At 31.0% G+C, this 27,598-nt stretch overlaps 1 protein-coding gene and 1 long non-coding RNA gene across 3 annotated transcripts; both read right to left on the bottom strand.

Annotated features, from left to right (window-relative positions):
• Window positions 1–5,097: 5,097 nt before the first annotated feature.
• Window positions 5,098–17,231, bottom strand: LOC143085093 (TBC1 domain family member 22B-like). 2 transcript variants are annotated; one of them, XM_076261288.1, is made up of 12 exons: window positions 17,026–17,231; window positions 15,706–15,762; window positions 15,072–15,286; window positions 13,734–13,922; window positions 13,288–13,358; window positions 12,404–12,532; window positions 11,571–11,636; window positions 8,516–8,636; window positions 7,676–7,858; window positions 6,996–7,123; window positions 6,323–6,418; window positions 5,098–5,234 (listed from the first exon to the last, which is right to left on the bottom strand). In XM_076261288.1, the coding sequence occupies exons 1-12, from the start codon at window positions 17,103–17,105 to the stop codon at window positions 5,100–5,102; spliced, it is 1,470 nt and encodes a 489-aa protein (XP_076117403.1). In that variant the 5' UTR covers window positions 17,106–17,231; the 3' UTR covers window positions 5,098–5,099. The 2 variants fall into 2 exon arrangements, with proteins under 2 accessions (XP_076117403.1, XP_076117395.1); XM_076261280.1 differs by lacking the exon at window positions 11,571–11,636 and adding an exon at window positions 10,857–10,922 and having other exon boundaries at window positions 17,026–17,230.
• Window positions 17,232–21,934: 4,703 nt separating this feature from the next.
• LOC143045454 (uncharacterized) lies at window positions 21,935–23,105 on the bottom strand. The gene is made up of 2 exons (XR_012968958.1): window positions 22,881–23,105; window positions 21,935–22,086 (listed from the first exon to the last, which is right to left on the bottom strand). It is a non-coding gene; the product is annotated as an uncharacterized LOC143045454 (long non-coding RNA).
• Window positions 23,106–27,598: the final 4,493 nt, after the last annotated feature.

Raw genomic sequence — 27,598 nt, 5'->3', positions numbered from 1 at the left:
ACCTATGTTTATTAGAGATCCAGACAAAAGTTTCCATTTTGTAGATCACACTACTAGATGTATCCTTAAATTACTCTCTAGTTGTACAAATTTAATATCAAATTCATACTGAATCATAGAAAAATGGGTTTTAATCAAAGTTCCAACCATTCCAAGATTCTGTAATGAGGAGTACCTAAATGGCATCTATGCTTAAAATTCACATGCCTCCATAAAAATCTAACAATGGCTATGCTTTGTTTGTTTCCTCCAAATTTTTAGAACAATTTGACCATTGACTATGCTTATGTGATGAACATGGTTCACCTGTTTTATTTTATTAGGGTTCATCTTCTTATTTCTTTTATCAAGTTGAAAAATTGTTATACGAACTCGTTTATATGATGAAAATTGAACAGTTGTCTACTTTCGGTTTTGTTTTGTTTACATTGCTATGGAAATTTATAATATTTAGAATCAGGAACGGACAGGTTGTGGTTAGCAAACCCGGAAATATTCCGATCAGTAGTTGTAAACATAAGGGCTGTCATTCAAATGTTTAGCAATAGGGGTTTAGGTATATATGAACACTCATAAGAATAAGACTTTTGGTATCGTCCAAAGTAAATGGTATGGTCCAAAACCTTAGTAGATAAGATGATGCGCTGTCAGAACAAGTGTCAATTGATGGATAATCCAGACGCCTTAAAGAAGGAAAAAGGTAATTATTTACACTTTATAAAAGATTTAATAGATTATGAATAAGAATCTATCTGCGTACCTGAAAAAGGTTGCAGGAGTATTGAAGTTGTACATATGCACCGGGTAACAGGTGCATAGGCGACTGTGCGGTAATAGTGCATGGGTAAATACGTGCACTGTTCAAGCATTGCACAGGCTGAACAGGTCAGATAGTGCACAGGCTAAACAAGCCAGATAGTGCACAGGATAGTAGTGCATTGCTAGAAAACATCAAAGTTTTGGATAGTGCACAGGTTAGAACTGGTTGTTGCTTCACACAAGGTCTGCGCAAAGACAACAACAAGTCCCGAACCTTGCTAGTTGGTGACAGAGGCCAAGTTAAGAAGTTAAAGATATATATATATATATATATATATATATAAGAAACAGTGCATCTTCCAATATCCAGGGGTAAACTTTAATACGATACCCATCAGTCACTACCCAGAGTACGTGACACTTACTATTCATTTTATTAGAATAAGATGCCCTGGACATATTTTAATTGCTCATTTATAATGAATATAATGAAACTGTTTAGTGCATATTTAAGTATATTTAGCCTAAGCTATGTTGGTTGATTGATTGTTAGTTGCTTTTAAACATCTAGTGGCAAATAGTGAAGACGAAAGATATGCATTATGCTATTGTTTCAGAAAAAAGGGAGAAGGTTTGGATCCATTAAAACGTTTAATCCCGCTGCAAATGTTTGCACCTGTCCTAAGTCAGGAATCTGATGTACAGTAATTGTCACTTGTTTATGTAATTTATACGTGTTTCTCGTTTCTTTATTTTTTATAGATAAGACTGTTGGTTTTCCCGTTTGAATGGTTTTACACTAGTAATTTTGGGGCCCTTTATAGTTTGTTGTTCGGTGTGAGCCAAGGCTCCGTGTTGAAGGCCGTACATTGACCTATAATGGTTTACTTTTTTTAAATTGTTATTTGGATGGAGAGTTGTCTCATTGGCACTCACACCACATCTTCCTATATCTATATAATATAATGGTAAATTATACATACACAACTTGCATGTATTTAGTCTCTTAAGAAAACTTGTTAGATTTCAGCTGCATTTTTTGTAAAATGGGTGCAATTTGGGTACTGTGATGTTAATGATATTTGTAAGGTTCTATGAATGAAGTTCAACCATTTCAATAAATAAATTTGAGACCAATGAACATGAACATGTGAAGTGGCTCCTAAAATTTTCTAGTATCAGATCCTGTCCATGATCTAAGAATCTATTAGACAAAAGGATCCAAAGGGGAAATGTAATGCTTATACAATCAGTCTGAATGTCTAGGTAGAAATGTCAGGGATTTTAACCATGAGGCAGTGTACTCAGAGAAAACAGAAGATTTAGATCTGACCATTGACCTATAAAATGTGAGAAACTGATCTGATAATGAGAAAGCACAAGGGAAAATGTGAAATGAAGATGTATTGATTTACATTTTACCATTATAATATATTTTCTTTATGAATTTTCATTTCTAGCATTCATTCCTAAAGGTCAGTTCACTTTAGTTTAAATGCTTAAAAAATTTAGGGATCCAGATAATATGCATTGAACAAAAAGACACAGACATATTTCAATATAAATTTATTTTTCTCTAAATTTCTGAATGTAAAATGTAGCATATATGTTACAAATAAAATATATTTATCCCAAACAATAACTTTCAGTCTATTTACAGCATCATTCATAACAAATATTCATATTTACAAGGTTTAAAATAATCTCTTTATCTTCTCTCCATTCAGACATATTTAAAATGATTTATAATTGCTTAGAATTGGCTAAATAGGTTCTTATTATATAACAACTGTCCTTTAGAAAGATAATGCCCTTTTCCATAGGAATGTATTCTTATAATTGACCATGGAATTTTAAATTCATTATTTCATTTTACCTCATACAGAAAATTTGCATAAAGAATAGAGACAGACATATCTTAAAGTGAATCTGAAATGAAATGATTTTTATACATGACCATGTCAAACCAGATAATCTCAAAATGCAGTGTTTACAGAAAAAATTATTTCAACATTGTCAAACTACACTTGTTCATTTTTCAAAGAATTCTCGATTCAAATGCGAATAGTAATTTACCTTAAGTTAGGTATAGAGAATGTCTGCACTCTTTTTCAAATTTGAAGAATTAACAATGAAAACATTTTTTACCAAAACCTCCAAAAAATCATCCCCCCCCCCCCCCCCAAAAAAAAAAAAAAACAAATTTACATAGAACAATTCGGTTAGCAATAAAATAGAGGGTCTGACTTATGAAAACTGAAAGTTAAGTTATTTCTTTAATTATGTGTTATTTTCTGTTGAAGCAGAAGTGACTATGCAGTTTTGGTGGTATTATTAATAGACATCATTTCAGTTTCACCTCTCACACAAATTCTTACTTTTTGTTGAGTATTTCAATTCAACATTGATATACATTACAAATTATACATCAGTAGAAATAAAATGATTTCTTAAGTTACCTTCCATCATACTTTAAAATTATAATATGCACCTTGTACAACCGTTACATTAATCATGTTAATGCCATATGAATATCACACTATAATCAAAAACTTTCACTCACTATCATTTATCACAGACAAAACATTTACAACTTCATTCAATACATATATGTTCAATCATCTGTCAGACAACAAATTCATACACATTGTCTCCCCTTGATAATTTCACTACATCCCTCCCTCAATCATCATAATGTAATACAATTTCATCATCTCAATGAATGTTATAGAAAATAATATAGTGTAATAAGGTACCAGAAGAAAACAATTATTCTCCAATTCATGAATTGGCATGAGTTTTAACAAACAATAAATAGAAATTACTTCACATGGCAAAAGTGAGTAAATGTTGATAAAAACAAAAAATCAAATCAAATTTTAATTAAGCTAATTATAATAAAAAAAAAACACTGGTGTCTGTCCCATATTGACATTTATGACAATATTTGAAAATACTTAGAATGTTGTACACCTCAATAATTAGATACTATCACAAAGCAGAAAACAATACACAAATAACTGGCAAATAAAATCCCAAACTTAACAAAGCCTTATAATAAAATGTGTACTTGCATCCCATGATTTTGTTTAGGTCACATGGAACAGCTATTTTTTTTTTTTGGTTTTATTTCATAGAAATTATTTACTTAACACTAAAAATTTACATGAAAACATTTTATTTTCTTCAACGGAAGAAATCTGTAGATTGGTGAAAGAATTATTCATGAACTGATAAAACCACTGATATATGAAAAATCTTTAAATAAGCACACGAAAACAAATAGGACATGAATGTTGATCTAAGAAAATTATCCCTATATAGAAAAAATAGCAAAATTATTTTCATCTTATTTATAAACTTTTTGTCAATAAGGAATTAACAAAAAAGCACAATTTCAATAACACACAAAAAGACAGACTATAATGTCAAAAGAAAATGAGGGAATGAGAAACTTATCAGATAATTTTAACCATTTTATCTTAATAACAAAATGGAAAAGTAATCTATATCATGAAAATTTTCAGCTTCACAATATAAGGAATGCTTAGTGTCAATATTAAGAAATGGCATTTCAATGAGGGCTATTTCAGAAAAAAATGTAAGGGGGGGGGGGGGGTTGGACGGCACATTATATTAATAATACATGGGTGATGGGTATCAGAGCAACTTTTCACACTATAATGCACTTTAATTCTCAACTACAATTGTCTGAGTGGAGGGTGCTGACAAAAACTGCCTTCCAACCCCCCATACATTTTTTTCTGGAATAGCCCTGATGCAAAAAACAACAACAAAAATTCAAGCAATAGATGCACAACTTCATATACTGTAGAAGATTCTGTGTAAGATCAGATTGATTCAATTGAATGAAATAAAAGAAATAGAGAATCAACAAACGTATGACAAAACACAAAGACAAAAAGAAAAACAAACAGCAATTCTAATATAAATTTTTGCAATACAGCACAAACAGTAAGTCCTTATCCTTAAAACTGCTTTTGAACAAAACAAATATTTTAGTTTTCAAAAACATGTTTCTAACCCTTATTACTACACTTGACCTTGATATGTTGATTGCTAATTATTATATGTATTTTATAAATTTATCAAATAGAGACTTTCAATGTTTTCAGAATATTGAGACATAAACCAATTTAAACAATTGCAAAATTAGTGATTATTAAAAATATAAATGTAGCTTAGCATAAAAATAAACATAAGTACTAGATTGACAGATATGAAATAACAGAAAAACAAAGTCCAGCTCATATCATTCCTTCTATAGTACTTCTATTTTTAGCACTTTTAAACAAGAAAAACCTATAAATTAGTTTATGCTATGACTTTTTGTTCAAATGATTAGGAGCGTCAGCAAACATAAATTTCAGTTTGAATGCCTCTGCTAAAAGTTCTCCTATTTCTTCATCGTGCCAATGATGTGTAGGTAAATTCTGTAGAAACATTAATATTCCCTGAAATAAAAAAAATGGTATTTAAATCGCTGATCACAAAAAATGATGGTAAACAATGTGGATTACTCAATATTCCTTGAAAACACATATAAAAACATGATTTCTATATCAGCAGTACTTTGAGATAGTCACCCCCAGTTTGTATTTGGGTTTCGTGTTGCTTAGTCTTTAGTTTTTCTATGTTGTAGTCTTGTGTACTATTATTTGTCTGTTTGTCTTTTCTTTTTTAGCCATTGCTTATTTTCGATCTATGAGTTTAAATGTCTCTCTGGTATCTTTCGCCCTTCTTTTACTGTGAGCATTCTGTGTTATGGTATTATCTACTATTGATTTACCTATGGTTGTGCATTATTATCATTTTTATGTTGATATTACTGTGTTTTCTGCTTACTTGTGGAAATTTTACAGTTTCCCACATGATGAGGTCTGAGATGCAGTTTGAGTACTCTTATAAAGCTAGCTTAACCCTGCCATTTATTACAACGCCTGCATAAATTCAGAAATCTTTTCAACCGTTGTCATGGTTTTTTCCTGGTTTTAGTTTCTTGCTGTTTTTTGTTGATAAAAAAATGTGGTGAAGTTGCAAGTAAATTTATATAGCTGGGTATAATAAAATCAAATTGAGAATGCAAATTGGGAATGTGTCAAAGAGACAATATATTTCTCTATTATTGAGGAACATATGCTGACCTCCAATTGTCCCTTTTATTCATTTTGAATCATTATTTTTGTTGCTTTCTCATTGACATCTCCAAAACTTTCTTTTATTCTAAAAATAGTGTGATTTTTTTTTAATTTCTGCAAAACACATGCTTGCTTTGCAGTATGAGATTAGAGCTCATTGTTTAAGATTGAACAAAGACCTATGTTTGCTAGATTCTACATCATTAAGTCTCTGGTGGAAATTTGCATCATTTCATATCTTATCTTTATATTTAATATTCCTTGAAATGACAAAAAATGCTAAAGTCACTTTCAGTGGGCTTTCCTTAGGCACACACTCTGAAGGATGGTTGCTAACCTCCATTAAACATTATTTGAAAGTGTATAATCAGATAAATGTGTTGTTATGAAGAAAAGTTTCATACCTGAAAGTCTTTTTCTCTCAAGCAATCACCTGAAAATCTGTCTAAGAATGCAGCACAAACATATAAATGAAAATCAGCAAACCCATTCTGTTCAGACTGAAAATAACACAAAATTACATCAATATCAGGTGCAAGTTTTTCATTATTATAAAGACAATAAAGAAACTTCCATGATGAAAGACAACAATAAAATAATGATCATAAGATATGCTGGTTATTTTTTAATATTTCATCTGTTTGCTGTTTCGTGTACATTTTCCTCATATTGTTTTCCTTTGAGAATGAAAAACATATAAAATAGATTGAATTACATATTTAATCCCCAATTTTAAAGTTGTGCTTACAGGATATCTTCACAAGAACTTTATAGCTTACAATAAAATTCTTATTAGATTTGTTGTTAGTTGTTTGTATGGTGTTTAAATGCAACTATCCGCAACCTTGCCTATATCAAAGCAGTCTGGGTTTTTTATTGATGAGGGAATCAAGAGGTACCCAGCAAGAACCACTAATCCTTAACAGGGAATCTGACATTCTGATGTTGTTGATTGCTATGAAGTCAATGAAGTTGGATCCATTTGCTTGTAAGGGGGAGGGGCTCTTGTAAGTTCAGCAATATAATTGCATTTACACTCTAGTAAGACAAAATAATATAAATGTAGGTTATTGTTACCTGATAAGTATCCCAGAGTCTGACTGTACATCGTAAGGGAATTTCCCTCATTAATAAGTTATTCATCCATCGGAAGGAAAACTGTAAAAATTCTACATTTTGTTCTTCTAAATGGTCATATAAAGGAACTGGAAAGAAATAGAAGAATATTTATGTAATGTAATAAACAAACAGCAAAAAGTAGGTTGTCATGTCAATTAACAAAACATGTAGATATTACAAGATAACGAATGTGTTATTAGTACACAGATGTCCAACAAGCTCACTATCATTTTCTATGTTCAGTGGACAATGAAATTGGAGTAAAAACTCTAATTTGGCATTAAAATTAGAAAGTTTATATCATAGAGAATATGTGTACTAAGACACAAATGTAATAATCAGTTGATTGTACTTCAACTTTATCAAAAACTACCTTGACCAAAAACTTTAAGCTGAAACGAAAAGACGGATGGACAAACAAATGGACACAGAGACAGAAAAACATAATGTCCTATTCAAGTGGGGCATAAAATTTGGACTTATTTTTTCAGATATGCAATTATATCTTTTATTTTGTATTTGTGAGTCTCTATTCAAATATCCAATGGGAGTCAAAACAATATATCTTTTGGATAAATGAAATCTGCCATACACTAAATTAACAGGGTACCTTCCAAATGTTTGCTTCATGTACTTACCATTAATTCGTTTAATGAGACCTTTAAGAGCATTAACTTTCATCTGTATACCAGGCTGAGCAAATGTATAATTATCTTGTATACCATCTAACAACTTTGACATGCACCAGTAGCTATCAGCTTCTATTATGTTAAGAGTATCTTGTGGTAACTCAGTCAGATCACAGTTCTCAGATTCTAAATCTGTAAAGACAAAGGGTTTGCTATCATATAAATACTGTAATTTCCAAAAGTGTGCAGTGCTTAAATAATAGAATAGTAGAATATATCTAAATTTTATAGAATGTGAAACTTTGTTCAAGAGAATGTATAACATTGTCATAGTTTGGACCAGTATCATATAGAAGAGTACTGGAATAAGTGACAAAAGGGGCCAGACAATTGCAAGACACTACTATACGGTGACCTACAGTTGTTAATTTCTCTGTCATTTTAGTCTCTTGTGGAGAGTTGTCTCATTGGCAATCATACCACATCTTCTTTTTTTATATATACTTTGTAAAAGTTGATTAAAATACTTTTACAATCAGCTACTTTTTACCTTTTAAAATCAATAAGACTTTTAGAGAAACTCAATTGTAACTTTATGACATGGACAAAATCTGAAAAAATGTGTATTGAATTTTAATTTTAAATAAATAATGATACCATGTCTACATGTTTTCATTTTGCCTTTCTACATTTTCATATTTGTACATTCTAGCCTGATCAATATAATGCAAATCACTTATGAGAAAAGAGTATTTTCTGTTTTTATTTTTTTTCAACTGTGAACATATAAACTGCAGAATTACTGAAGACTATAATAGATTTTACTCATTCAAATACAGTTTTACTTACCATTATCTATATATTCTAACAAAAATACAACAAAGAATGGAGTAACTAAATCATTGATTCCCTGAACGTAACCACTGGCAGGATGTCGTATAGCCCATATATACAGTATTCTTTCAAAAATCTGAAGAAGAAAAAAACATATAAATATGTATATTTTTCAAAACAAACACCACTTAGCATGATGAAAAAACTGTTTTACAGTGATTTGGCTATCTATTCAGTTTCAATATGAAGGTGCAATTTATTCATGCGTTGTAAATGATCAAATACACCATTTACTATTATTTATCTGCTAAGCCAAAAACAAAGACACCTAATAAATACTTCTACATGTCTTTCAATCATTTGACTGAACAATCTTGCATTCCATACAGTTTAAACATGTATAAATATGTGTACATATAAAAAACAATGTGAGTTACATTATATCATAGCTAAAAAGTCAATACAGCTTTTTTTGTTTTCTTCATGTTCTTAAAATTTTTTGACTTATAATTCACGTGGGCAAATTTGGATGATTATGTTGTGTTTCATTTTACAATCCTTAGATAAAACTGTTGAGTACTGTTATTAATCATCATTCTTTAAGTCATCTCATGTTTTGATCTGCTTTCAAAATTTCATCATTTTAGAAACCATTTGTGTTTACTGTGGGATACATCAGCAAATAGAAAATATTGGTATTATTTTTTCTTAGATCAATTGAAAGTGATGAGTGTAGATGCATTTTATCACATATTCCAGTTTTAATTGTTTGTATAGTAGATAAAAAATGTTTGTGTATATCTAAAATGTATCAGTTATTTTTCATTGTTAACTGAATAGTGTATAAGACCAACAGTTATCCCCTATGTTGAAATAACAACACAAGCAAACATATTTTAATTTTCATAAACTTAAATATTTCAAAGTATTTGATAATGGATAATGATAAACATACATACACCATGCACCACATTTGACATACATGCATACATTATAAGCTACTAGTAAGTCTACGGTTGTTTAAATTTTCAGGAAAATAATATATCTTGATGTAAATACCAAATAATTTGATCAAGCTTCTTTTTTTCAAACCTATATGCAATATGCAATTGATTTCTGAAACAATGCTAAATGATTAAAAATACACTTTAGCAAATAGATTTTTTTTTAAAAACTGCAGAGCAAAGTTATAGATATGGCAACATTTTTCAGTCACTATTCACTCAAATCATATAACCCCTTACCATGCTTATAGAAACTTTAAAATATTTCGTTTATATCAATCATGGTGGTAAATGCACTAATAGATGTAATAAGTTTTAAATAAAACTTTAATCCTTTTTTTACACCTCATGAAATTTTTTTAAATCTAATATTGGAGATCCATGTTGATGACCATTTAGTTTATGAATACAAATCCCATCTGTGACATATAGCATGGACACAATTGTTAATCAAAGTGCTTGTAAGCAATGAATGGTAAAGTTTCTTCTATTTATCAGTGGGAAGTAGAATTAATAAATATTCAATTGAATAAAGCATTGGTTGTAATTGATTCAACTAAAGTTCTGGACAAAGGGAGATGACTCCAAATTTTAAAGATGGCTTTAATAATATCATTGATATTTTTAGAACAGATATTAGATTCCTGCACCTTGTAAAAGTTATATGTAATTTTCTTAATAGGTGTAGCATTATTTTGTGACTGGAATATATCAGTGGGATACATATCATATCTGAGCACATATCATAGTGATAAATTACTGAAACATTTGTGAAAATGTTCATGGACAGGATGTATAGAATGTTATGATCAATGCACTTTATTTTGTGTATTTTTATCAAAAAGGTAGTGAAAAGCCTTGGAAGATTTAGATATCAAGTCAGTATGATAGGGTTTTGATTGCATTTCATGCAATCTTTACCCCCCCAAAAAAAACACAATTATTTTTTTTGAAAAATATTATATCTTAACCAAAAAAAGTTAAAAATAGATTCAAAATAGATTCAATATAAAATCAAAATTATTTTTAAGACAAAATGGATACATTACCATGGTTTAAATACGAAAATCTGCTCAACACTTTCATGAAGCGTGGCAATTTTTGGAAAAACAGTGGCAAAAGGAATATTTTTCTATGGAGCATGGAAATAAACGTGCACAGGTTTACTATAGATAAAATAAGATATATCTACCAATTAAGACCTATATGAGTATGAAGTTAGCATTTTTTATCTACTATTTGTTGTGTTAATAATTATAAGTTTGTTATAATCAGTTCATGACAACTGTTAGTCATGGGTGTCAGTAAGGGTTAGTAAACTAAAGTTACACACACCCGTTCTGTATACTCACTTCTTGAACAACCTTTTGCTGCAGTAAATGTGCTAGCGAGGTCATTCTTGGTATATCTTTTAATATCTGTAATAAAATCTTATGTGAAAATCTTATTAAACCTTACGAAAACTATTTACTTTGGTTGGGTACAATTTTCATAGACATTTTATTCGAAAAATCCTAAAAACAAAGATCCAAAATAAAACACTCAGGGGGAAAAACTATGCAAAAGCTTTTTTTCAATTACAAAAGCAAGTTCATGTTATTGATGACATTACGTCAATTACCCACAACAAATATACAAAAATTGCATGATGGAGCATAAAAAATTTCTCAATTAACACATTTAATGTCTCCACACCTTTCTCATGCAGTCCTTGTATAATGTTTCAATGATTAATGCTTCTGCTGATATAACATAGGAGCACTATAAAAGCTTAGAAAATTGTACCCAAAAAAGTAAAGTTTTCATGATAGCTTAAAAACAGAAGGTGACATACAACATGCTATTGTGTAACAAACATGCCTTATATGGAATGATTGTAGTATTCTATAATACTAACTGCTGAGAAAAATAAAACAAAACTTTGAATTTTTTTATAATCCAAATAAGACATGCTTGAATAAGGAAATAAGGCAAGTCTTACAACTACCATGTGACAATGTCACATGGGTTACATACAGACATGGGCAAGGCCATCACCATGACAACAGAGGTTCCTGAAAACTTACTTCTTGTACAAGTAATTGTTGAAATATAGGTATTAAAGGATTCATTCTAGGTATATCAATGTGTATCTGAAAGTAGTATTTCATTCAAAAATCTATAGGTTATGCAATTTGTCATTTTTTCAATGTGTTTCTGAAAGTAATATTTTATTTAAACAGTTACCGGAATGAACTTTGTAATTTAACTTTTTTTCAGCTCTAAATAACATTAGGTAGCAAGATGAGTTCATAGAAGGAGAACCAAGACATGATCAAATACCTTTCTCTTAAAAAGTTACTGACGTTGCTATATTCGTATGCTTTTAAATGTGTCATGAAGATATTATCATGGCTTCACTCAAAATTATTTTTTACAATAAAACCTTTTAAAAGTATGTAATAGATTAGTTAAAACATATGTCAAGCAAGTCTTTATAATCTACACCAACTCTTACTAAACAAGAATGGACATAAGACTTAAAATGAGGTTTAATGGCACACATACAAAATGTAATCATTTACTGATTCAAATTTTTCTCAATTTATTCTGAAGAGTGAGACATCATTTCAATGTATTTGTAAAACATATTGCTTTTGTTTATACAATAATAGCAAATTGTAAATATGTTGATATTCACACTCTATAGTGTTTTAATTACCAGCCCTATTGAATCAACAAACCTTTCACATATTTACTCAATATTTTATAATAATATTTTTCATGAAGATGATAACAAGATCAAAATATCACTCCTTACAGAAAATATCTCATTGTACACAACTATCAGCGAGACAAATTTCTACTTCATTAAAACCACAGTATGATAAAGTATCACTAAGACTTCAAAGTTTTATACCTGTCTAAATGTTGATTCGTGCATTTCTTGAAATCTGGTTTCAAAATACTGGTCTATAAAACCAAAGTATTCATTACGTTTCCTTTCTAATGTTGGGGCTCTTCGATCTACACTACAAGGAAGATAACCCTGAAAACACAAATTTAGTATTCGTTTAAACCATGCCAATAATAATAAGACATTGAATTGAATTTAGAATAACAGGATCTGCTTACCCTTCCGGAGCACCTGAGATCACCCCTAGTTTTTGGTGGGGTTCGTGTTGTTTATTCTTTAGTTTTCTATGTTGTGTCATGTGTACTATTGTTGTCTGTTTGTCTTTTTCATTTTTAGCCATGGTGTTGTCAGTTTTTTTTCAAATTATGAGTTTGACTGTCCCTCTGGTATCTTTCGTCACTCTTTTATATTAATGATATTTTAATATATAATTTTAACAATAAATTAACAATAGAATTCTGCTCACATAAAGATATTATTTGATTTATACAATTTTTTAATTAAGGGTGATATGGAAAACTTGTACATAATTCAGACTGTTGGATATTTTGTTTGAATAGTTTCACATATTGTCCTACTTATCCATTTTATAGCGTGTTATAGGATATTGATCACTGTTGAAGGCTGTACAATGCCATATACAGTTGTTACATCTCTGGTTGATACTTGTTTCATTGACAATCATATCATAACTCCTTAATTTTATTTGTATGTATGTATGACCTTTCAAGATGTACCTATTCAAAGTGAACATGACTTAAAAATTTCAGACAATTTTGTTGCACAGTCCAAACATACTAAATTTTATGTGAATCGCCTGTTAAACACAATGATGATCTTAAAATGCAGAATCATTTTCTCTATCGATCACTAGAATGCATACTCACTGATAATATCTTCCATGAAGTTGGACGAACAGGTTTTGGTATCCCAGACCAACTCAACTTTCTTAATTCATCTGAATGTATACAACATCATATATAATCTATTAAGCATGCAGGATAAAATGAAGCCATTTGTCAATACTAATTAAAAGGGTTTGAATTTCATGCGGGACCCCTTGATGATTATTGTTGACTGTTACTGGATACTGCAGTTGTCTTGTTATTCAAATTATACTAGACCTTGGAACTGCTATCTCATTGACATATTACCTGGATAAATTATTTTCACATGAATGAAAGTAAGGCTTGGTAATCTAGAACATGGTGAGAGTTACAATATGTCTGGTGTAGTGTCATGCAGTTTATTTTGTTACGGTCTTGATTATATAAAGTACAGCGGATTAATATACATTTAAAAATACCAACGCTTCTATTTTACTAAAACAAACCTAAATCAGTATTTGGTCCAGCCAAAACTGAGTTAAACTTTTCCAACTTTGCTGCCTCTCTGTCGGGAATCGTTGGTTTAGAGAATTTGATAGGTGTAGACTTGGGTGGCTGCCATCCATAATTCAGACGGACTCCAACGCCAGGACCTGCGTGTCCTGATAATGCTGAAGGAACAGCTGTTACATGACCTAAAAAATACATTAACATGTGACATTGTTATAGTTATTGTGTGATCATGATATTGTCAATGGTTTCAGCAGTATACTATCTCAAAATCTTCCAACAAGAATGTATCCATAGTACACGGATGCCCTACTCCCACTATCATTTTCCATGTTCAGTGGACGTTGAAATTGGGATCAAAACTTTAATTTGGGATAAAAATTAGAAAGGTCATATCATAGGGATTATGAGTACTAAGTTTCAAGTGGAAGTGACTACAACTTCATCAAAAACAACTTGATCAAAAACTTTAACCTGAAGCAGGACAAACGGACGGATGGATGGACGAACGGACGGATGGACGAACGGACCCACAGATCAGAAAACATAATGTCCCTCTACTATCGTAGGTGGGGCATAATGATATATTGCGTTAAATTTTTACAAGATATGTTTAATCATTTTTCTCCATATTTCAAGATTTACAAGACTAAGTCTCCAGTCATTTGGTTGATACACGAGTTAATTGGGCATGGCTGTTTTCTGAACTTTTGAGATACACAAAACTGACTAGAGGTACTTTGAGCATTGTTATTACCAGATAAGCTCATTAAATGATACCTTACCTAGACATACTAGATACATGATCAGAAGAGCAAACAAAAAACAGACCTGTGGACTATCGGAATGATTGCTTTATGATGTTAATATCTAAAATAAAACTTAAATATATGTAATTGGTGGATTTTAATGCATTGATCATGTTGATCATGTCAAATCCTAATTTCATGTCCATTTTTATGTAGATTAGACTGTTGGTTTATCTATTTGAATTTGAATGGTTTTACACTAGTCATTTTTGGGACCTATATCATGTTAATAGGTTACTGATCTGTGTGAGCTCAGGCTCTGTGTTGAAGGCTGTAATTTAACATATAATTGTTAAATTTTATAAATTGTGACTTGGATGGAGAGTTGTCTTCTTGGCACTGATACCACATCTTCTTATATATAATTTATTCTTGCTGATCTACATCAGGTACATGTTTGACTCATTTGTAGACAAAAATGTTCTTTAAATCCTTCATATGTAATGTATGTGTAGGGGTTAGATATTATTCAAATTTTTGACTGACTGCCAAAGTCTTTAGATTTGCACATTGTATCATGCTTACTTTTTAATGCATTTGTTCGCTGTGTTTCACTTTTGGCCTTTTGTTGACGACTATGATTGTCTATTACTGCTCTAGCTGTTGACTGGACATCCCGTATTGACATAGGAATGTTTGACATCAACAGTAAGTCATCATCTCCATCATCCCACGCATCAGATGTTTTATTCTCAAAGTCATGAAATGCATCCTTTTTACCACTTCTCATTTTCTCTTCCCTACAATAAAATAACGAAAAGCATCTAATGATGTTTCAAATTCATAGATAATTTTTCTAGAAATTGATTTTGTCTTGTCAGTTTAACACAAATTGCTGACTAGTCCTAAATCAAATATGGTGTGATTTTTTGTTTGAAAAATATTGTATCAATTACTGGTTCCAAAACTTAAATCATACACTTTGCCCTTTTTCACATGGCATACTGTGAATTCATTATTATTTAATACCAATTTATTTTTTCATACATTTCATGGTTATAGATGAACAACAAATTTAAAAGTAAACATTTCTTCAAGCTTGTGTGCAATCTTGGTCAAAACAACATTGCGTTTGTTAACTTCTTAATTATTTATTTTATACCATATAAATATTAAAATAAAAATTTGTGTATTCAGTAGTATCAATTCAACAACTTACTTTTTTGGTATTGACTCGTGAAGAGGTGGATGTTGGGCTCCATAAACAGGTTTTATGCTGAAAGAAAAAAGACATTCTGATTTTGCTCTTGTTAATGATATTTGAATACACATTGTTAATTTCAAAGATTTCAAAATTTATAACACCTATAACCCCTGACTTCTATAGCACTAATACCAGAGACACATATGTGTATATACATGTACATGTTTGTCTTTGGTAATACTGTGATTGTCACTGCAGTTTGACCAGAAAACAAAATGCTGACAAAATCGTTTCTATTTCAGAAGTTTAAAAGCTTGGTATGAGCATGATGAGTAAACGAAGATTTTAAATGAAAAACATGAAAGATAATCTGATATGAATGACAATAATCATTATTCATTACAGAAAAAAATATTTAAAAAGGCAGGGCTTTTGAATTCCCATTTCCCGTTTCCTGGGGAAATTAAATAAATAACTGAGTAAGCCACAGGTACCAGTTTCCTGTAAGGTAAGTAACTAAGTGGTACTTTCTAGTGTGCGTCATATTCTTGTTTGATCATGCTGACAAAGCCAGTTTGGGACAAAATCTAGCTAAGAAACTGTTCCCTAAGTTATCACATATATATTTCCTTGTGTATACATCAGTTGTTAATTATTATCAGTAAACAGTCATACAGTAATCATGGTAATGGAGGTCATGAAGCCACAAATATGCATACACATTTTATCTCTGCCAATTCGCCAAAGAAATTGTCAGACTAAATCAGGAATGTAAATAAAGTTGTTTATGTTTTTTAATTGTTGTAAACATGACTGTATAATAAGCTTTTTTCAGACTAGGAGGAGAAGAATGGAGAAAGTGAAAATTGATATTGGAAAGTAAATTATAAGATAATTTTCCGATGGGCAAGTGCATTTTCAAAAAAAAAAAAATCTGAAGTCTTGCAAAGAGCAATTAAAGAAATTTTGGTCCAGCCAAAACTGTATAATGACACTTTAGTTTCTTTTAAAACAATAAAAAAAACCTCATCTTTTATATCTATAAGTCATGTAAATTAACACCAACTAAACCGCAACCGTTAAAACAAATAATTTTTATTGCCATATTGGACCATAAAATAACAGAAACACATAATAAATAATCTGGTTACTATTACATATATATTATGCTTTCCTGCATCTTTATAAATGTAGTTATTTTTGTGTGTAATGTAAGTTTAAATATATATAATGCCAATAAAAAGAAGTCAATAGTTTACACTGATCACATGTTGACAGGAAAATTTCAAACGCTTCTATTTTATAAACAGTAAAAAAAATATGTTTGCGGTGTACCTTCCTGGAACATTTGATTCTTTTTTCCAGAAGCTTTGTTTGTTTGTGTCTTTTACAGGATTAGAACTGATAGCAGACATTTCCTGTGAAGTCTTATTACGCCGGTGTGATGCATAATATCATCGACATAAACTATAATTCAGTTTTCCTATTTTACAGAAAGTTGTTGATGATATGGCTGACGTTTACTTCCGATGATCGAGATGTACTCCCAATTCGTGGTCCATTCGGCGTTTGAATGGTCGTTTCAAAACTTTTTTTTATATAAATTGTTAAATCGAATCCACCTTTCGACAAAATGATTTACCATAAATTACCAAATTAACTAATTCAGCCATGTTTACTACACAAAATCGGTTATAGGTATTTGTGGTAAACCGTTAAGGCAATTAAAAAATATACAAACGATCTCCTATTTTAAAATCGATTCGGCACCAATTTTATTTAAAAAAACAATATTTTATAATAATTATGAGGCTCCCACAGGGTACCCCACTCAGGTCGCAAGGTCGCTTTTAAATTCGTCGAAAGGTCGTTTTTAAGGGAAATGTACAGGTCGCTGGTCGATTTTCCCAACACAAGAGGACGGAAGTCTGTCGGAGGTCGTTTTTTTTTCTCCAAATTTTACAGGTCGCAGGTCGTTTTAAGAAGGCCCTCAGGTCAGAAGTCGCCTCTAAAAAGCCCAGAGGTCGCAGGTTGTTTTTGACCCTGCGGGAGCCTCAATAATAATAATAATAATAATAATATCTTTATTTAGAGAGAGTAACTCATTTGGATAACACCAATTTTCAATAAGGCTACAATAATAATTACATTAAAAAAATAATGCATCAATAATAATGATAAATAAAGATTATATACAATTTAAAATACAATAAGGCATTACAGTACATCAAATATGATGGTAATGTTAAAAGTACATATATGTGTATTCATGTTTAAATTCTGATACTATATTTGATTTTTTGAGCATTCCGCACGTTTGGTCCAGTGTACGAGACACTTGACTTATACAACTCTGTATTTGGTTTTTTGAATTATAAAATTATCTCAGGATGAAAATCTCGTATTATTTTTTTGGTTTGCAGAAGCTGATAAAATAAGACTGGACATATATTCTGAAGCTAAGCCATGTTTTGCCTTATACATTATTAATGATTTGTGATAAAGTATTCTTTGTGTGATTGGCGCAATTTTACATTCGTGAATAATTCTCTTGGAGGTTTGGTTTAATCATGTTCGTTTAAAATTATTCGTGCTGCCCTTTTTTGCAGTTTTAGTAATCTATCTAATAGAAAGTTATAACAGTTTCCCAAATGCTGCATATTGAACAACAATAATCTAAGTGAGGTAAAACGTAAGCGTTATAATACATTTGTCTGGCTTTGTGATTTAAATAATTCTTTATCCTTTTTAGTAAAGCTAAAGAAGAGTTAACTTTTTTGATCATATAATTGATATGAGAAGACCAAGAAAGAGATACATAAATAAAAATACCTAGAACCTTTTCACATGTACTTTCTATAATTTGTTGTCCATTTAAAGCAAGATTAATGTTTTCATTTGATGTAACAGAAAGCTTTTGTTTAGATCCAATGCATATATATAGCTTTCGTTTTAGATACATTTACAGCCATTTTTGGTCCTCACACCAGTGAAAAATATCTTGTAAAACCGTATTAAGTTTTTGACTGATGCAACTTTTGTTTTGACCTATGACTGATATGGTGCTATCATCAGCAAATAAATCGGTGTTATGATTAGGATTAGACAAAGGGAGATCATTAATAAAAATTAAAAACAACACCGGTCCTAATACGGATCCTTGAGGTACACCCGTTTTTTGTTTGGCACTGGCTACGGTTACATGGAAATGTAACAATAAGGATTTTAGAAATGAGTGGTAAAATTACAATTGGTCTGTAATTAAAAAACGCCTTTGTTCTTATAAACTGGTACGACTTTTGCCAGTTTAAATGAAGATGGAAAAATACATTTTTTGATACTTAAATTAAAAATATGACAATTTAAATGAAGATGGAAAAATACATTTTTTGATACTTAAATTAAAAATATGACAAAGTGGTAATGATGAGAGAGAGAAATATCTTGTAATAGATAAATGTATATGAATTTTAAAATAATAAGCAAAGTTAGACGATAAAAAGTGGACCTATGAAGAATATTTATTGATATATGCTATCTAATTCATTAGATCAAGGACGTATAACTAACCATGATACGCACTTGATTAGATGAAACCTGCCAAGGAAATATAATATCAACGCTGGGACAGATGCATTTATTGGAATATACTCAAATCTCTAATCTCATTTCTATTTGAAAGCTCTATATTGTTGATACATAAATTTCCATTTAAAATAAATTAAATTATAATATTGTCACGGACTTCGTTTTTACAACATACATAATTCAAAGAGGTTTTCTAAGTAACAAATACCTTAAACTGTTAAAATAAGAAAGATCTATGGAATGAAATTGGACATAAGACGATTTTAAGACAAATTTAAGACAATTTTCCTCCGATTTTATGCGGTTTCTTTACAAATGTTCACCTAGTTTGATGGATATTTATATAAATATATACGTCTCGAAAAGTAGTTTCAGATCTAAATTTACACGGACGACCCGAAACTACTAGAACACATTAAAAATGGAAAGACATATACGTAGTCTCAGTTGTAAAACAAAATGTGAGATTATGTGTTATGGTAATCTCGTGCTATCTCATGATATAAACTTTTTTAAAGTAATTTATCATGTCTTATTTTACTAGTAGTTGTAAGACATTTTTGAAGAGAAAACAATGAAAAATATATGAACGAACCTTAAAGGGAAATTCCGCGATTTTTAACTTATCATCTAATTATGTTCATCTTAACATAAAAAACACATTTGCAAAGTTTTAAATTTATATTCCTTCTAATAACGGAGAAAATCAAGTATTTGTAACTTTTTTGGTTGAATTCTCGAGTGGGTCGTGACGTATTAGCCCGATTTATTGAATTCTGGGAAAAAATAAAATCTGTTTAACTCTTATAGCTTATCGACAATATACGTAATTAAAAGCGCACAGCTGACGAATGGTCGAAGTTATGAACCACAATATAAGAATGAACGAAAATAAATATGCATATACCGTTTTGTATTGATTGAATTAAACTCCTATAAAATTATCTCTAGTAAATGTTTTTGAATAAATTTAATTAATTATTGTTGAGATTTTTTTCATAAAATATTCATTGAACAATTTTACTGATATTGAACTGAAAATATTTCAGTTCTATTTACCGTTATTGTTTTGATAATCATTTCAATGCAACTAACATGACTAATGTGTGAGCAGAGTGTGTATATTATTTTGTAAAGGTCACTGTATATTTCTCGGCTTGAGGTTAATTCGTTTACCTTGTAGCTATTTAGCCGCAGGTGTGAGTTCAAGCGTACACAGGTATAAATGTTGTTATTTGGAAAGGATAAACATGCAGAAAGGATTAGAAAGAGAATGCTGTCACGATGTTAATACACTAAGATTTAATACACGATGAGAATAAAGATACAATAATTAAATTGTGTAAATTAATTGAAAATAAAATTCAGATTCGTAATTCCGAAAGTGTATAAAAATAAAAGGAAACAATTTTTGATTACTTTCTGAGCGGCAATTGGCGTAAAGATTCAAATATGAAGCAAAAAATAGTAGTTTTAATCTTTTATAAAAACTAAATGCAATATTACCCAATTTGATATACCATTGTACATCTGTTTGATATCATTGACTTTACCGGAATATCTTAACTTGTATTCAAATCTGGCTGTGTTTAAATGCTAATAAAACTATTGCAATTTTAAAGTTTTTAATTGACAAAAATTACAACATACAACATGCATGATTTTTTTTTAGTTTCTTTTTAACATTTTATTCTTACATAATTAAATTCATTTGACAATCATTTACACGAACATTTTGTGAAAAGAATATCAATTATCTAAGCTAAGGCATTATTTCTTTTGAGGATTTTTGAGGATTTTTTTTTAAATGTGCAATGTTGAACATGATAGCCGTCATTAATCCAAATAAGTAATACAGTAGTTGTAATAAAAGTTATATGTTAGTCATGCATAACTGATATTGACGAATTTATAATAGTTCGTCCATACATCGTTGTTCTTGAAACAATCATTATTAGTATACATGTAAGTTTCCTGACGTATACGAGCCATTGAGGATGAGCTCCAGAGAAATCAGACTAGTGGCGTTCACTGAAAATCTAAATTAGTCAATTTGACCAATTTAATTAGTCATTTTGACTGTCCTCTAGATGACAATGCACTTTAATCATTTTGACTATGCTCTTAGTCGTTTGACTAGATTGTTAGTCACATTTGACTGAGTAGGGTGGTCATTATGACTATGTTAGGAAGGCAAAATGACTATATGCCATACTCGTTATGACGAATTGGATTGTTCAATTGACTATGCACATTTGTCAGTTTGACAATTGAATATAGTCCATATGACTGATTGATATAGTCGGAAGTGACCATGTTGGTTAGTCAACATGATTACTGTGAATAGTCACGACTGTTAGACTGTTATTTTAATTTGTGTTGTGTTTTTTTGTTCTACCATTTAATTTGTGTGCGTTTCATTCTGTTTCGTTCTGTTATGGTTCATTTCTTCTGTTATTCTACTTTTTGTTGTTTCTCTTCCATGGGATTGACAAATACATCTGGAATATAATATTATTAAAAATACCACAGCAGCAATACTAACAATGACAATAGTATAGGACCACAAAGTGCTCAATGTTCAAAACCTTCCTATATCTTAAGTTTCCATGTGTAACCATTACTCAGTGACATATATTAAAGTCTAAAAATCAAATAAAGAAAATAAATTTATTATAAACTCATTGTTAATTTGAAGTGTTTATTTCAGATATTTTGTCGGTAACAACTCTGCATGTGTCAGTGTGGTATTCTCTATGGTAAAAAATCTCTCAGCTGTGTTCATACAAATAGCAATGTCTTCATTTGCTGAAAAATATAATTGTATCATTTTAGAATCTAAAATATAACAATAAACAAGATTGTCAGTCATGTTAAAAGTTTAAAGAAAAAACAAATTTTTAAAACTTTGATCTAGTTACTCATCTTATACCATTAATTTGTAATGTAAGCACCGGGATCTTGACAGCCACCCATCCTATATCACAACATTGTAACATTGTAATGTAAGCACCAGGATCTTGCCAGCCACCCATCTTATACCACAACATTGTAATGTAAGAACCGGGATCTTGCCAGCCACCCATCTTATACCACAACATTGTAATGTAAGCACCGGGATCTTGCCAACCACCCATCTTATACCACAACATTGTGATATAAGCACCGGGATCTTGACAGCCACCCATCTTATAACACAACATTGTAATATAAGCACCAGGATCTTGACAGCCACCCATCTTATAACACACCATTGTAATGTAAGCACCAGGATCTTGACAGCCACCCATCCTATATCACAGCATTGAAATGTAAGCACCAGGATCTTGACAGCCACCTTGAGTTTTTAATTCATTGTTGTGAATATCGATTGCAGTGTTTATTTTTAACAGTTTTTGCTCAGTTGAAAAAAAGATATCGCTAAATACTCTTCAATCGACAATACGTTGTATGTGTATCAAAATTGATATCCCGTATACATATCCCCCCTTTTTTATTGTCGTTACGTCAGCATGTGCCGATATTACTTTCATTTATACACTCCTTTCTCTTATATTCAATTTTTGTAAGTTAGAATTAAAAAAACTATATATCATACTTACTTTAAACAATTGGTTTATATGACAAAATAACAGTTTCCGTGCCTTCTGGTTTGTTTACATCTACACACCCTATGGAACAAAGGGAACGCGAAAGAGTGCGCGTGAAAACCGATACTCTACACCACGTGGTGCTGTGACCACTAACATAGTCAATTGACCATGCAGGTAGTCATAATGACTTGATGGGTAGTCATATATGCTTTTGACTACCTTTCGGCTGATATTTGACTAACTTAATAGTCATCGTGACTAATTTAGATTTTCAGTGTTTCGTTCGTTTGTTTGTTGGGAAAGGAGAGGAAATGCAACCGCTTGCACAGATAAACGACAGAATCACCATACAAGCATTTGTAGTCAACACAATCAGAAAGAGTTCCCATCGTTAGACGGGGAATATGAAGGCTTCCAAGAATGAACAAGTGACATGTCTAACTCTGAACAGTTAGAAAACAGACTATCGACATCGACCGCTTGTTCTTAATATTTGAAACTGTATGCATATATATACGTATACGTATACGTTTATGATATATATAGTGATGAGTTCTTGCGTCTGACAAAAACTAAATTCCTTCATGGTTATATCTTGCCATACGTTTATATTGGTTTGTAAGGTGATTACTCACAATCGTTATTTGAAAATCCTGTTTGTGAGATGTAGATTCATTTCAATACAGAAATTTCGTCTATATATTTCACAAGTGTATAACACGGAGAAGCTCTGAAGGTCCAGGGGCGGATCCAGCCATTTAAAAAAGGGGGGGTTCCTAACCCAGGACAAAGGGGGGTTCCAACTACACCTCCCCATTCAAATGCATTGATCGTCCAAAAAAAAGGGGGGGTTCCAACCCCCGGACCCCCCCCCCCTCTGGATCCGCGCCTGAGGTCCATTACTCCCATTTTGTTTGGGTGTGAACCATCGATGTTTACAGCAATATCACAGAATAAGATGATGATGGTAGAAAGAACTATGGGCGTCATGTGGCAAATATTACATGCATATCGGACAATGAGTTGTCAATCTGTATGAAAAGATTTCCAATACAATCATATTATTGAGAAGGAATGTTTACATGCTATACTCTCGTACTGGTATTACAGGGTTCTTGTGGCGTTCACCTTAGACACACATCTTTTTAACAATGTTTAAAAAAAAGACAGAACCAATTTAATGTCATATTTCCCTATTTTTTGAATATAACTAAAAGTCTTTTATCTGACAAGAATACCCCTATTTAGCGAACAAGTAATTTATTCTTTTTTCTGTTATTAAATACCAAGAAAGAAAATAAATCCCGAAATTAATTTGAAACTTTGATACTCAAAAGTTTCCCAGCAAAATATTCACATTCCCTGGAGATAATTAGTGTTCGTCCAGTGGCATATATAACAATTGTGATGACGAATTACTTCCTTTGTTCGAGAACAATCTTATTGAAATATAAATCTGTGATTTTACTAGGTCCACAGCTTCAATGAACCAAAGCAAAAGTTATACATCGACCTGTATTTAAATCAAATTGGTTCTCTTCTTCTTCTGGTATACAATAGTCTATTGACATTCGATGATTACATACTGTTGGCATACGTGGACTAGTCTATTTACAACACTTTTACCCCTATTTATTCAAAATATATGTTTTTTTCTTATGTTCAATGTATACATGTATATATTTTAAATTGCGCTATAGTTCCGTAACTTTCTACCCAGTCGTATAAACGAATCGTCGGCAAGTGCGTACATTTTTTTAAATCAATATTTCTGGTCTGTTCCAATCTGTCCTTCACTATTGACAATGACTATATATAACATTTTCCCAAATTCACCCTTGGAAAAAATATTTAAATAGATTTTAATTTCATCAAATCTTATTTTTTGGGTATTATTTATATGTTTATGAATTATATTCTTTACACCAGAAATGTTATTTATAAACAAGCGTATGAGTTTAGTAATGACAAGTAAGACAGAGTTGTATATGATTCATCTGATAGTTCAAAATGGAAAGTTATAAGTTATAAGTTATCAGCCGTGTACACTGATCAATACCTGCAGAAGTGAAACGATGCATGAACTTGCAAGCCCGACAGGAAATCGCTTGAATACCTGGACGTGTCACCTCACACCCCTCACAATACCTTTGGAAGTAATACCTTTAGCCATGCTGGTGATCAGATGAGGGAAGATCAAAATATATTTGTTTATTACTTTAAAGAATTATGAACAAATTAGATTTTCGAAAACAATTTTCACGGAACACTTATTTATGATTTCAACTTTGACTTTTTACCTAATTCCAATATCAACAGTTTAAAAACAACAGACCATGGTAATTTAAAAAAAGTAAGAATATTTTTCGTATCAAGTTAGTTAGTCGGATAAAACAACCGTACGATTGACAAGATATCGACACGCAATTACGACTACATCGGTTACTGTAGTTTTGTTTCTTTGTGGTTTATAGACATATCGTTTTTATTAATCGGGAAAGAAGACAAAATGGCGGATCGCAGAGAATTGATACTCTAAATTTAAAACCGATGGTGATCGCTTATCTAGCGGAATAAAACTTTAATATCTATGAATTTGAGCATTTTTATACAGAATGAACATAATATCAATTTTTGATTTTTTTGCGAAGTTTCCCTTTAATTTAATTTAAACATATTTATTTATAGTGGATTGGGAAACAAGTGTTGCAATTTATATTAACTTGATCCCTTTCCACGTTGAACGTACCTTGCTCTCGTCTCACCCTGGAGGCTATTTATTTATTTATTTTTCATTTATCATTTTAATTATAGTCCAGTATTGACTAATATGCATTTTAAGGGATCATTAGCTACGAAATATATGAAAACCCTAAAGTATGATTTTTCAAGTTTTCGTTTAATCACTAATTAAAGTGAATTATATATAGTGACATGATAATTCGCTTTTAGTAGCCATTATGGTTCAATTTTTCCAAATTAAGCTAAGAAACATTGAATCCGTATTCATGTGAACTTCAACTTAACCCCTTAGCTAGAGATGGATAACGCATGAATTGTGCGTGTTCGTTTTTGATGTAAAAAAGAATTTCAACATTGAATGTGAAACAAAGACTGATTTAATCCACATAAAAAAATAATCTTATACAGGTAAAATCGATGATTAACATATATTTTTTTGATAGATAAGATAGAAAAATAATTGCACGAGTTCCTTATCTATTTTTGTATCCATATATATAGGTTTATATCGTTTATATGACCATATGAGGTCTTCGGAGGTCAACTCGATAGTTAATTAGATGTCGTCAATATTAAAATACACATGAAATGAAGCTACATGTTATCGAGCCCATGCCCTGCAAATTGTTTATTTTATATAAACGGAAAAACCAACCGTATAATCTATTTAAAAAACGAGTAACACTAAAGAACCATATGCAGCTATTCCGCTACCTTTACAGGTCTCGTACAGTCTGGTCCATTTCCTTTGCCAACTGTATTCCGGTTAAGTTGTTACTTATTGGTTCACATATATGTGCCTTTCTGCATGTGAATGCCACTGATGCGCAGATCATCTAAGTACTAGGTCTGTGCACTTGGGCACACCAGAGAATATTTGGCATTTGCACAGCTCCCTTAAATATAGCGCTTTTGTTTTCTGGAAAGGAGCGAATTCATCTGATGGTTTAAGAATTGACACCGTTATATTCATACTTGTTTTATGCCGTGAAGTGGGCACTGGCGATTTTCCAAACACTTTTGCAAAAACTATGAAGGATAATATCAACTTGGCAGTTTTTTTTAAATTTTGATGCGATGTCGTAAGTTTAGATTTGTAAGATATATAGTCTTTTTGGGTAATCTGTGTTGTGAGTTATATTCTATTTTTTTTTTATCATAGAAATGCCAAATATAAACTAAAATAAAGTAGGGGTTTCCCCTTTTCGAAAAGAATTAAAATATGCACGTAGGCTATAAAATACAAAAGTTCCAATCATAGTAAACACAGTAACAACAAGAATGTGTCAATAGTACACAGATACCCCATAGTACACGAATGCCCCAATCGTAATATCATTTTCTGTGTTCAGTGGACCGTGAAATTGGGATAAAAAATGTATTTTGACATTAAAATTACAAAGATAATATCATATGGAACATGATGTGTAGTTTCAAGTTGATTAGACTTCAACTTCATTATAAAACTACCTCGACCAAAAACTTTAACCTGGAGCAGGACGGACGGACAAACGAACGTACGAACGGTACGACGAACGGACGGATGAACGGACGCACTGACCAGAAAACATAATGCCCCTCTAAAATCGTAGGTGGGGCATAAAAAACCTACAAAAGATTACACAATATATAATATAAAGATTTACATCAATGATTATTCACAAAGTAAACATTTTTGCATGATCTATAAGTGGATCCATGATACAAATGAAAGCTTTTCTACAGTTTGTGGAGAATTAAGAAGAAGCTAGTCGTGGGCAGAAACTAAAGTAAAAAGAATTGACGAAATGTTCAAAGTCAAAGATCAAATTAAATTAGGCGATGTATATATATATATATATATATATATATTGCTTTTTTTTCAACTTTAAATATTTTATTCCACTACTGGTTGTGAACAATGTCCCTTAGCGCTACAACAATGACGCTAAGGTTCCTCCCTGTATTGTTAATTGCTAATGAAACAAGGGGATTTGATTTGCAAA

Source organism: Mytilus galloprovincialis, chromosome 1 (assembly GCF_965363235.1).
Source record: "Mytilus galloprovincialis chromosome 1, xbMytGall1.hap1.1, whole genome shotgun sequence".
Classification (NCBI taxonomy): domain Eukaryota; kingdom Metazoa; phylum Mollusca; class Bivalvia; order Mytilida; family Mytilidae; genus Mytilus; species Mytilus galloprovincialis.
Note: the sequence above shows the minus strand (reverse complement) of the source record. Positions and strands in the feature narration are given on the sequence as shown.

Coding starts and splice junctions, on each gene's coding strand:
- LOC143085093 (XM_076261288.1), bottom strand. CDS start 17,105: ATGTCTGCTATCAGTTCTAATCCTGTAAAAGACACAAACAAACAAAGC. Junction 13,359..13,733: donor TGGACCAAATACTGATTTAG/GTTTGTTTTAGT, acceptor GTATACATTCAG/ATGAATTAAGAAAGTTGAGT. Junction 11,637..12,403: donor ACGAATCAACATTTAGACAG/GTATAAAACTTT, acceptor TACTACTTTCAG/ATACACATTGATATACCTAG.